The sequence below is a fragment of the Halichoerus grypus genome, chromosome 3 (assembly GCF_964656455.1).
Source record: "Halichoerus grypus chromosome 3, mHalGry1.hap1.1, whole genome shotgun sequence".
NCBI lineage: Eukaryota > Metazoa > Chordata > Mammalia > Carnivora > Phocidae > Halichoerus > Halichoerus grypus.
In genome coordinates this window covers 42,835,986-42,848,881 of record NC_135714.1, presented here as the reverse complement: position 1 = coordinate 42,848,881, position 12,896 = coordinate 42,835,986, and the positions used below count along the sequence as shown (strand labels likewise).

The 12,896-nt window shown below is 48.0% G+C and overlaps 1 protein-coding gene across 5 annotated transcripts in view; it reads right to left on the bottom strand.

The window, feature by feature from the left end:
* The window catches only part of KIT (KIT proto-oncogene, receptor tyrosine kinase), an 82,994-nt gene extending 75,272 nt beyond the window's left edge, over window positions 1-7,722 (bottom strand). For all 5 annotated transcript variants that reach the window (XM_036090664.2, XM_078068634.1, XM_036090666.2 and 2 more), the window contains exon 1: window positions 7,571-7,722. In XM_036090664.2, coding sequence (XP_035946557.1) covers window positions 7,571-7,637 — 67 coding nt within the window. In that variant the 5' untranslated portion in view covers window positions 7,638-7,722. The remainder of the gene's footprint in view (window positions 1-7,570) is intronic.
* Window positions 7,723-12,896: the final 5,174 nt, after the last annotated feature.

The window sequence follows — 12,896 nt, the reverse complement described above, 5'->3', positions numbered from 1 at the left end:
ATGGCTTAATGCGGAGAATAAATGCAGAATTATCTTCCTGCTCTTTATTTCTGTTCATGAAAATGTACTTTTCATTGTATGACTGATACACAACACACAACTCTTTAAAATCCCCAAATCCTACCATTAATATTACACAGCCATGTTCTGGTGACTTCTGGGGTGTAGTTTTGCCCTTACATGGACCTGACCCTAAGAAGAATCTCATTTGTATCTACCATCATGTCTGTGAAATTGAGTTTCAAATACACGCAGCCTGGAAACAGTCAATAAGCAAATACAACAGAGACGAACATCATATTCCTCCCCTCAGACAGGCTCCTCCTCTTCTGGCTTTATTTTCCATTTATTCCAGAGTACCATCAGTCCTCCCAGGAACCCATGCCTCCGGGAACTCCTGCTCCACCCTTCCCCTCAATGCCATCCACCCTGACACATCCAAGACGCCTGTGAATTTGCCAAGTGAACTAAGTCGGCCACCTACAGCTTCCTCATGTCTCTCCTGTTTTCCCTTCTTTCCAGAGCACACACCCCTCACATCCAGGCCCTCACCCCTTCACCCAGAGGCCATCTAAAGAGTCTGACTGTCTCTATACCCAGGTGCCCATCAACACACAGCTCAGCCATGAGACTGACCATCCTAAACGAGGCCCCTGAGAAACTCTCCCTTAGATATTGGTGTACAAATGTTCATAGCAGCATTATTCAGAACAGCCAAAAGGGGGAAGCAACCCAGTCACTGTCCACTGATGGATGAACAGATAAACAAAATATGGTATAAACTTAACACATGTGCATATGCATATGCATACACACATACATATATCCATACATTTCCTTCCTTAAAAAGGAAGGAAATTCTAACATATGTTACAACATGGATGAACCACCCTGAAGACATTATGCTAAGTGAAATGAGCCAGTCGCAAAGGCAAATACTGAATGATTCCACTTATATGAGGTCCCTAGAGTAGTCAAATTCATAAATACAGAAAACAGAATGATGGTTGCCAGGGGCTGGGGGAGGGGGTAAAGGGAGTGAGTGTTTAATGGGCGCAGAGCTTGTTTTGCAAGATGGATAATGTTCTGGAGATGGGTTGCCCAACAATGTGAATGTTCTTAACACTACGGAACTGTACACCTCAAAATGATTAAGATAGTAAATGTTATATATATTTTACTAAAATGTAAACACACACATGCATGCATGTGCCCCTCCCTTAGTCTTGGTTACTCACAGCAAGGGGGTGTCTAAGTTTTCGGAGCAGGATGGGGACTGGATGGAATGGTGCAGCGAGCAGCCTTGGCTTAGTCAGCAAATCCCAGAGAGCCACTCCCGGGTCAGGTCCACCTTAGCCCTGACCTCAAAGCTCTTTTCAGAATCTGGAGCAAACTCAACACTAGATATGCCCTCCCTCCAATGTTCCTTGAGGTTAATCAAAGAGCCCACCTTTCCAGCCTCTTCCCCTCCAATTCCCTAGCCACCCCAACCATCACACCACCTGAAAGACTGGACAATCCTCAAATTAGATCTTAAGTCTCGTCCCCGGTTTCCACAGCTTTCTTCCAACTGAAGCCTCAACTACACTCTACCCTCTAACACACAAAAATTAATCTCAAATATTATCTCCCACATGGACACTTCTACTGATCTCTGATCTCTCTCATCTGCCCACCAAGACATAAACTCCTCTCCTTTGAAATCCTGCCTGAGCACTTTGCGCTCCTTTTGACACCAAATTCACTTTAAATCAGCTGTGTTCTTAGTCCATCCGTCCCCCATGTCTAGCCCGCACCTGTAGGCCCTACAAGGACCAAGGCCTAGGGACTGACAGATCTTCCTTAAACTCTTTCTGAAATGTTTACTGAGCATTTACTATGTTCAAAGCGCTGTACATGTGCTAGAGAACAGATGTTAAACTCGTATTTACCGAGCCCCCACTGCGTCTAGCCTGGGGCAATGGCCAAGTTCAGCCTGGTCCCTGACCTAGGGAAGGCAGTCACAGAAAAGCCCCTCACTCTTATGGTGCTTTCAATGTCACCTTACAAGGTAATAGGGTTCCTGGACCCTATGTGAACTACCCTTACTTAGTCACCTTGAGAAAATGGCCATTTTCCCCTCCTAAACTTTCATCCACAAATCTGTATCCACCAAAATGGGCTAAAAATAAGGTGAAACAAAGAACCAGGGAGAGAACTATGCATTGCCACTAACAGGTGAATTAAAAAAAAAAAAAAAAACACAAAAAAACTAGACATTAAATGTGTACATTTCGTCTTACTACTGAAAAAAAAAAACAACCATTCTACATAATCTGGTTTTATTCCATTTCCAATTTTTTTTTCTAAGAGACAAAGCTGAAAGAGGAACATAAAGTCAGCCTGATATGGAGTCCCCGTGCTGTCCCCATGAGGGACACCATGCTAGGCACGTTAACGTGGATGATCTCACTCACTCCTTTTGGGAGCCCAGGCCACCATCCCTGGGTCACACATGAAGAACTGAAGCTTCCAGAGAGGAAGAGTCTTTTCCCAGAGCACACAGCCGGCAAGGGGCCAAACTGGATAAAAACCCAGGTTGTCCATTTCAGAGCCCAAGGTCTTAACTCTGGATAACAATTTAGCTTAAAGTTTGCAAGTGTTGAAAACCTAGCTGTCAGAAAAGGACGCACTGGAAGATACCTAAGAAAGTGTGTCAAAACCAAAATGTAAGCATGAAAGCTAAAGCGTAAGTTGAATGGAAAAATCAGCAGATGTGAATGTTTTCACTGGAGAAATCTTCTGGCTTGTTTGTCTTTGGGGGGGGCGGGGGGGGAGTCCAAGATCTGTTCAGTCTCTCGAGTAGTGATTCCCAACTGTTAGGTCAAAAGCTCTATAAAATGCAAAACAAAAATTCAAGTTTATTTCACATTAAAAGCCATCACGTTAGTACTTGATCCCTGCCTGCGAAGATGACAAAGAGAAGCAGTCAGATTCTACATACTCACAGAGCTCACTCACTGATTCGGTGCCCGGCCCATCCCAGACCCCGTGCCAGACATCTGTACCCGAATCGCTTCCTGATTTTTAGGACAACCATATTAGAGTAGGCATGATTTCCATGTTAGGAAGAACAAGAATTCCTATCTTACAGATAATAATTATGACTGACACGTACCGAGCTTGTACGAGAAAGCACGGCAGGCAGCACCGTCCTAAAAACTCTCTACGGAGAAACACGTTTACTGGCACAGAGTGGTTAAGTAATTTGCCAAAGTCACACAGCTGAAACTAAGAAGAAAAAGTAAATTCAGCAGGGTAAACGACTTGCTCCAAGGCGCCAAAGGTGTCAGCCATAAAACCAGCAGGCCAATACAAGGCTGGCTTCACTCCTTGGGCCTGTGCTCTGTCCGCCAGCTACCTGCATAGTCCCATCCGTGCTCACCGGGCCCTAAGGCTAAATGCCTACATGTGTAAGGCTGGCTTAGACAGCGGTATTTCCTAGAGCCTCCTAAAGAGCACAGGTCCCATCAAAAGGGGCAGAGTTTTCAGTTCTTCAAAAGAACAGACAAATCGAGATCTTGACATAAATTCTCCAGATTTGTAAGTATTGCCTTGATGTTTTCTTAAAAAGCACTGGGGGGGCGGGGGGGGCAACAAACACGTCGATGGGCTATCAGCCAGTAACCTCTCTCTACCTATTTAGAGTCTGAAGTCAAAAGATGGGTTGTCTCAGGTCCCAAACATCCAAAATCAGAGGTACTAGGCCAGGCTTCCTCAAAGTCCCCTCCCTTTCAACAAAGATTCACACTGGCTTTGCCCTAGATTCACACTCGCACCTCTGCTTACTCCCTGGTAGGCACTCCTCGATCTGGATTTTGCAGTCATGCAGCTACCCACTCAAGTTACAGAAACCGCCCATGAAATGTTGCATATTTAAGATCCCTTCCCATGTCTTTCAATCCCTTATTATGAAAGTTATCCACACATGAATGCAGCAAAATAAAGCACTTCCTCCCGTCCCAGCCTGTCCACCGACCCTCAAACTAAATTCATTCTGGAGCAAAGGCTGCTGCAGCCCTGACCACTGCCTTTCAGGGGTTCCCGTCCTGCAAGGCCAGCTAAAGAATTCCACTTGGACACTGCAGCTCATTTCCTGGTGTCCTTCTTTAATCAGCTGGGGGGAAACTTGAGGAAATGAGTCAAAATCCTAAGGGCAACTTCCAGCAGCGTCAAAAGCAGCAAAATCCATCACCACATCTGTCCCTAAACACGCTACCAGGGAAGCCCACAAAGCACCTGGCACGTTTCTAAGAATTGATCTTGGGCTAGGAGTGGGAAACTGCCCTTCTGTATCTCACTGTGCTCATTCAGGGCAAATGATCAGCGGTATTAACTCATTCCTGGGAGTCTGCTCTTTCACAAGTATGCCACAAGTATATAATGCCGAAAGCGTTTTTATTTTCTGGAGAGGGGGATGGAAAAAAACTCTCAGCTGACTTCCACCATCATTTTAGAGACAGCTTATCTTCATTTCTGAGGGCCTTTGGAACGGGACAGCTAACACCTAAAGCCCTCTTGCCCAGGATCAACTGCCTACATACTCCCCAGGGAATCGATACTTAATGACTCCCCTTCCCAGTGAATACTCCCCTTCACACTGAGAACACTAACTCAGACATCCTAAGACAGGCAATTCTAGGTCTTTTTTACCAAAATTTGGAAGGTAATGACCTTGACCATCCTGTATTTCCCAAACCTCCAACAATACCCTGGCATATAATATGGGCTCATGGCATAGTTTCCAATGAATCACACAACTGATTCTGTTAAGGCATGTGAATGGATATACAGTTGGGCATATACGTTGGGCTAATGTCAGGCTTCACCACTGATTATTTTGGTAACTGACTTATCCTCAGCCAGTTTCTCCTGCTATAAATGATAGGGATGGCAAGAGTACTACTACCTCCAGGGCTTGTTGGAAGGACTAGAAATACCATGTAAAGCCCCCACCCCCCACCCCAGCATGGGCCTGGCCCAGTTTTGAATAAAGAACAACTATGTACAACACACAAAGTGAAATTTAAGGCACATCAGAAAATGTGTTGCAATAACACAGCATACATAATTTATCAAGTCATAAGAAAAAATCTGTGGATGAGTGGGAAAGACCAGAATGGGGATAAATGACTTTTCTGGACTTTACAAGACCATCATATTATTCCCAACAGGAAAAGATCCAATATATCCCAGGGCCAGCTGCTGGGAATGACTGTGGCCTCACACCTGCAGGAACAAGGGGCAAGTGTGATTCACTATTCCCTGCAGGCTCATCTTGCTGGGCACAGGAGTCATAAATACTGAGGGGAGTGGTGATGGAGGGTCCTACGGAGTTGGCACCTCCTTGATTGAATTCAAAGAGAAGCTAGGCAAATGTGTGTGGATGGAGGAGGGAACAGGATAAAACACACCTCCCTGCTTTAGCTTGTGGTCCCTGGGACCCGGAGAGGCAGAGGAATTTCAGGGAGACAGAAAGGAATCAGGAAAAGAATTCAAAAAATTGTAGTCTACACTCAGAACACTGGAAGAGGAGAATCTGGGACCCAAAGGATCCTTCATGATGCAGATGCCTCACTGTCCTCTTGAGGAAATCGGGATCTCCAGAATTTAAACGACCTTCCAAGGGCAAACAGCTAATAAATGCTGGAAAAGGAGAACCCGAAGGGCAGCTCAAGGCTCTGTCACTATACGATACTGCCCCCCAGGAGCCAGACCTTAAAATTCCCTCTGCCAAAAATCTATTGGATGGAGCAGGAATAATTATGAGGAAGAAGGAAGCAACTGATTCATTTAATTTTTAAAAAGGGAACTATTCTGTGTGGTCTTTCTAGTGCCCTATTCGGGTCCGTACACATACCTTAACTGAAATTAAAAATGCAAGGCACAAAGACGTAAGAACAAACGTGTCATTTGAAGCTTGAGCGGTCGAATCTGCCACGGAATCCGGGCACTCACTCACGATCCCTCCCCCCCCCCCCCCACCACCACCTCTCAGGGTCCAGATGCAAGGCCTCCCTTCCTCCACAGGAAAGCCCTCACAACAATGCCTTTCAAGCCCCTGGAGTGGGGAGGCTGCACCTTGAGACTTTATGGAAAACGAACCAGTGGTCAACTGAGTACCACGATAGTTCATAGCGATCTTCCTTTTTTAGCCCTCAAATTCCAGTTCAGACTCACTTTCTTTCCTTGCATCACTGGGGTAGCCTTAAAGATTTTTAAAAAATGACCTGGGAGAGAGCAGGGTTTCAAGGATTAGCCGGGCGACCTGCACTCGCTCGCGCACCAGCGACACCCAGAAAAAAAGGGAAGAAGGGGCAGGAATCTGAACTAGGGCTTCCAGGAGCCTGCAAATCCTCCTCCTCCACCTTCAGACTCAAGTTCCCGCGCAGACAGAACCGGATTTTCACTACAGCTTTAAGATCCAAGTAAGATTTGCCGAAACTTCCACTCCATCTCCCACCCCCGCCCCAGGCGGCCCTTAAGTAGTGTGGCTATCACGTGCGAAAGGGTGTTGCAAATCTCAAAATTACCAAAGAAAACGGGGACCCGGAATTACAGGTCGCAGATACCGATTCGAGCGGTTTGCAGAGCCCGGCCAGCCTGTCCGGGCATACTAGCGGGGCCCGGGAGGCGGCCGGGTGGAGGACCTGAGCGTCCCAGCGCCCCGTCCCTGCCTCCTCCGAGAGCAGGCGGCTAACGCAGCCACCAGCCGCTCGGAGGCGCGTGGCAGGAAAGAAACGGCACCGCGGCGGAAAGGGGCGAGCCTCTGGCATGCGATTTACAACAGCAAAAAGTCTGCAACCTAGCGGCTGCTTTCCACACGCCCTGCCAAGTTGTCCCCGTAGCCGCCACCTCTAGGTTCGCGGGGTCCGGCCCCAGGGCCGCACGCCGCGCGCTCCCCGGGCAAAATGCCTAACCAGGGGGCGCGGGAATGCCGCGAGGAGAGGCGGCAGCGGGTCTGTCCCCAGTTCTGGGCCACAAAGGAGCGCCCGCGGTTTGGAAAGCGGCAGCCGCAGAGCAAAGAAAAGGCTCTCCAACTTTGCCCTCGGCGCAGCTAAGAACCTGCGGGCTGCTAGTCCAGTGCGCCGATCACACGCACGCAACTTTTAACAAAAGGCAGCAGCGGCCGCGCCTCGCACCGCAGAGATAACGCGCTGGGTGCGGACCCCGGACCCGCCCGCCTCGGCCCCCGCGTACCCTCCGCACAAAAGCAACCCCGAACTCGCACGCAGCCTGCAGCCCGCAGCCGCACCTCGCCCACTCTTGAGCCCCCTCGCTGCCCTCCCCGCAAGACCCTCAGCTCAGCGCCCTCGCCACCAGCGGCAGGGGCTCCTCGCGCAGGTGAGCGAGGCGGGGCGCAGGAGAGTCCCGGGAACGCCTCGAACCTTCCCGGAGCCTGAAAAGCACGGGCACTGGAGGGCAGTCAGCCACCTCCGCCGACGAACCCCCCAGCGGGTTCGAGCCCTCGGGGGACACAGGCTGCACCGGGGCGGGGGGCGCGGCCCGGGGGCCCGCGGCGCTCTCCCACCTGTCTGGACGCGGAACAGGATGAGCAGGACGCAGAGAAAATCCCAGGCGCCGCGAGCGCCTCTCATCGCGGTAGCTGCGCTGGGATCGGAGCTCCGTTCCACGTTCCGGCTCTCGCCCAAGTGCACCAAGCGCGGCAAAGCCGGGCCCCCAGAGCCGGGAGCGCCGAGCAGCGGCCCCTCCTCCCAGCGCCCTCCCCCTGCGCGCCGGCCACGCCCCTTCTCCGCGCCCCTCCTCGCGTCCCCTCCCTCCCTCGCTCCCGGGTCTCGCTCCCTCCCGGCGGCATCTGGCCTCCGCTCCTTCGACGTGCTAATCCCCGGGGGCTGAGACGGCAGGGAGGAGGAGGGCGTGCTGGCCCTCGCCGCCCGCTCCTGACCCCGGAGCCCCTTCATCTCTCTACCTCTCCTCCTCCCTTGTGATGTGGTCGGGGGGCCGAGGCGGCTGCCAGACGAGGGGGGTGCTGCCCGCGCGCTTTGTGAAGCCCGGCACCCAGCGCACATTAGGGCCCGGGCCCGCCACCTGGCAGGTGTTCCCCAGACAATAAAGGTCCGCCGCCCGGGCCTGGAGCACGCTCCGGTGGGAAGAGAAGAGAAGCCGCTGGTGGCGGAGGTGGTGCGGGAAGCGACAGGAATTGGAGCGCAGGGGATTAGGAATTAGGCCCCCACATTCTGTTCCATGTCGGTTAATGGAGGGGGACGCAGAGAGGCGCCTGACACCGTGGTAAAATGCTGAGCCGGGGCGTAGGTAATTATGCTCAGTTCCTCCACCTGCTCTTAACCGTAAAAACACAATTGGTTTCTATTGGTCGGGGTGGCCTCCGCCCAAGAAGCCCCTGCCAGGACTTTCCTGGAGAACCCAGCTTGGCTTTCCGAGTGGGGAAGAGGGCCTTGCGAAGTTTGCTCTGGGAGCGCGAGTTTTTAAACCCATTTGCGCCAGAGTCGCTGTGCTAAGCTCTTTGGGAGCCTCCTCCTTCACCAACCCCCCTCTACCCTATGGTTTCTCTGCCTCTGTACCAGAGGACGGTTACTGGGGGCAGGGGTCCCGGCGGTCCTCTTAGCTGCCCTAGCCAGTACCAGGAGCAAAATAATAGTAAAATAATTATCTTAAACCAGGTTTCACTGCCTGGGAATTGCTTTATCCAAGGTAACAACAGTATCTGTACAGGGTTTTATAGTTTCTCCTTACTCTAATACTCCACGCTCACAACAGCAGCTTTGTGAGATAGGTAGAGCAGAATGTTTATTATTTGAGTTTTAAAAGTGGCCCAAGACCGCACAGCAAATAGAGGGGAGAGCTAGTCATTTTAAGACTGACTCCGGGTATGATGACCTTTCCCATTGCGTTCGAATAAACCAGGAAAACACCTTACCAGAGAGCTTCAGAGTGGAAAATAAATAGGAGGTGCCTATCAGAAAAAGTGGGGGAATCATATAGATACACCTAGACTCTTCTCTAAAATAGCATCCAAAAGATATAGTTAACCAGCTCCCCCACCCCACTTTAATATTGAAAGCTCTCCTCTTTGATATTGATAGGACCTAAGTTAGTTTTTTTAAGAGAGGATTTTTAAAGCTAATCACTTAAAAATTATCACTTCTAGGGGCGTCTGGGTGGCTCACTTGGTTAAGCGCCTGCCTCCGGCTCAGGTCATGATCTCAGGGTCCTGGGATCAAGCCCCTCCTCACTGGGCTCCAGGCTCAGTCCTCTCTCCCTCTGCCCCTCCCTGCACTCATGCTCCCCTCCTCCTCTCTCAAGTAAATAAATAAAAAATATTTTTAAAAAATTATCATTTCTAGGTCAATCAATATGTATGATTGCCTCTCCCTAAACTCATGTATTCATTCAACAAGCATGTAAGTGTGTACTCTGAACAAGGAAGAGCTAGGTACTGGGAGTACCATTGTTAATAGACAGAGGTGGGCCCTGCCACAATCCTTATAGTCAAGACTGGGAACCCCCACCCCAATGTCTTAGCAAATGTGTCAAGTCATACAGCTGTGGGAAAACTGAAATTCAAAGGTCTCTCTGTTTGTGCTCTGGGCCATCAGACCACATCTTTTTCTTAGGATGACAGAGATAAAAGCTACCACTCAAAGCAATCATAAGTTTCTGGGATCTTGATTTATTTCTAAAATCCATTTTGTAGTAAGAAAAAATCACTGTGAGTTAAAATATCAACATTATGCCTGAGAGAAAATTTACAATTTTCTTCTTCAATCAACTGATATTGGAGAGGATAACAAGTTTTCAAAAGAGCGGGTGAAAAGAGACCATATTGCAATTTAATTCTAGGCAGGAAACTTCTATCAGAAAAAAAAAAAAAAACAGGGAATTATACAATGCTGGATTGTCAGTCATGTTTACCATCCAACAAATATCTACTGAGCACCTTGATAGGCACAAGACCTCCAAAAATCAGTAAGACAAAGTCCTTGCCTAGGGGGATTCACAGTCTGGGAAGGTAAGCAGATACCCAAAAAGAAACTCTAATATCGGCTAACAGGGTTTCTGTTCAGCTAATACACACCAAGTTGGTCACATAGGTTGGTAGAATATTGAAGTCCTTCTGTATTGACTGGGAAAAAAGTCACTGCCCTAAACACTGATATGCCCCTTCACTCCAATTCCTTTCTTAAGATACCCCAAATCTCCTCAGATCCAGCCATTAAAGGTTTAATGCCAGGCATAGCAGAAAGTCCCCAGCCCCTGTGCCTTTAAGGTTACTAGCTATTTTTTTTTTTTAAGATTTTATTTATTTATTTGACAGAGAGAGAATGAGAGAGAGAGCACATGAGAGGGGGGAGGGTCAGAGGGAGAAGCAGACTCCCTGCCGAGCAGGGAGCCCAATGCGGGACTCGATCCAGGGACTCCAGGATCATGACCCGAGCCGAAGGCAGTCGCTTAACCAACTGAGCCACCCAGGTGCCCAACTAGCTATTTTTAGTAACACCTCATGCCAGCAAAGGAAGGCATAAGAAAGTACCCTAAGTGACCTGCTATGGGAATGAACTACATTTTAGAATATGTCCAATAGAAACACAACGATGGAAATGTTTTACGTTGTCAGGTAGGATGTACAGGGCCAATTCTGTACTCTTTTTTTATGACAGCCCTGGAGCCTTTTATAAATTATACTTTACGTAGTTTATTGTTTTCATAACTGTATTATTGCAACTTGTAGAACCCAGCTCAAACGGACTCAAAAACAAAAAACAAAAAAACAAAGAAACCTAAAATGTAATTGGTTCTTAGAACTGGAAAGTCTAGTGAGGCTAGCATTCGACACTTTCCTAGATACAAGAATTCAAAGTCATCAGGACTTGAAGGTGGTGTGTGTGGTGTGGTGTGGAGTGTGTGTGTGTGTACACATGCATCTCTCTCCATGTCCATCCTTCAGCAGCACGCTCCTGTATGACTCCCCTGTCTTCATGTGCACTCACGCAGCTCTAAGCTCACAGCTTATTAGTACCAATGTGAGCAGAGCTTTTCTGCCCCCATGAACATCTCCTATAAAAATACTGACCCAGCTTAAGTCATACGCCCATCTGGGACCAGTCACTGAAGCCAGATGGGGAGGATATGATGATTGACTGGGTCTGGATCCCACGCCCACCCTGGGAGCTGGGGGTTGAGGGTCCATTTCATCCACACTGTGAGGTCTAAGAATGAGGGAGGATGTGTCCCCAAGGAAAAACTGAGGCACTCTTACTGGAGGAAGGAGGAAGGATGCCGCACAAATAGAACAGAAGATGTTCATAATAGCCACACAGTCAAAATCTCTAACGTGAAAATTTTTATGTTTCTGATGGTAAAAGTCAAGGGGCCTATTGTAGAAGATTTAGGAAATACCAAAGATTATAAAAAAACAAAAATCACCCAAGATGTAATTACTAAAGTGTTTATTTTTGTATGTTTCTGTTAAATCCTGTTTCTCTGCTTATTGTAAGGGTTTTTTTTTTTCCTTTGTGTCATTTAAGATTTTATAATATTTGTCAGTTTTCTATCCATCTTTTTTACTATGTGTAACATAAGCATTGTCCCGGATGATTAAAAATTCTTTTGAAGCAGCAGATAATGGCAGTATAATGTTTAGTTGTATTATGTACCATAATTCTGGGTGTTTAATTATTTCTCTATTTTTTCCAGTTTTTTTTTTTTTTTTCTATCACAAATTACTCGGTGATGAGCATCTTGGTGAATAAAGCTTTTCTGCCTCTGATTATTTAGGAGGCATTCCTAGAGGTGGGATTACTACACAAAGGGTATAATAATCCTTTTCCAGTTTGCTCCTTCATAGTCCTTGCTTTCCCAGTAACTCTTTGAAAGTCTTTTGTCCATAAAGTGGAGGAAATGAATGTATGGTCCTGATTGGTAGACTCTATTCTAATAATAACCACCTCATAGTTTATGAAGTTGAAAGAAAATAATGTATGCTCTTGGTTCAAGCTTCCATTCAGTATTTATTGAACAGCCTCCATGCGCCAGAGGTATTATGCTAGGTGTAGGAATGCAAACTTAGGTAAGACACAGGGGCTGCCCTCATGGGACTTGGAGAGAAAGAAGGGACACATAAGGGGTCAAAGATTGAACTGTTATATATCCTCTAATGGAGGTGTGCACAGGGTGATGTTTGAACACAGATGAGCACTTAAATCATGTTGTATAGTGAGGCTCTCTCAAAGAGGTGGCGCTTAGATTCTGAGGGATCAGGATGAGGGGAAGACACAGCAGAGAGGAGAGGATGTTTAGTGGTAGAAATCACAGGTGTGAAGAGCCAGAGGCATGAAACAGCACAGGGGTGGGTGTGGGATGTGGATCAAGAACCCTAAGTCCGTGCGGCACAGCACAGCGAGGGAAATGGGGCCTTCAGGGAGGGGAAGTTGAGAGCACAGGGATAAACAAGACCCATACGTGCCAAGAAACATGAACTTCATCCCCTGAACTAGGAAGAGTCAATAAAGGACTTTAGGCTGGGGCCAGATGTGATAAGATTTGCATTTTGGAAAGCTAGTGGGGACGCTCAGTGGAGGATGAGTTGAAAGGGGACCAATCTTGAGGCCCGAAGAAAATGGCAGGGAGACTGATGCAGTGATTCCCTGGGAGAAATGATGAGCTGAACCGAGTTTGTGCAGGTGAGAATGTGAGAGGTGGAGAAGAAAAGAAAAGGTTAAGTACTCTGAATAGGCCTTGATCACCAACAGTACTGTGGAAAATGAGTGCAAGGAGGAGCTCTAGGATGTGCAGGGCTTCAGGGGTAAGCTACAAGGCGCTTCCCTTGGATGAGCCATGGAAATGGGTTTGAAGTGGCCGGTGAAGGACTTGTAGTT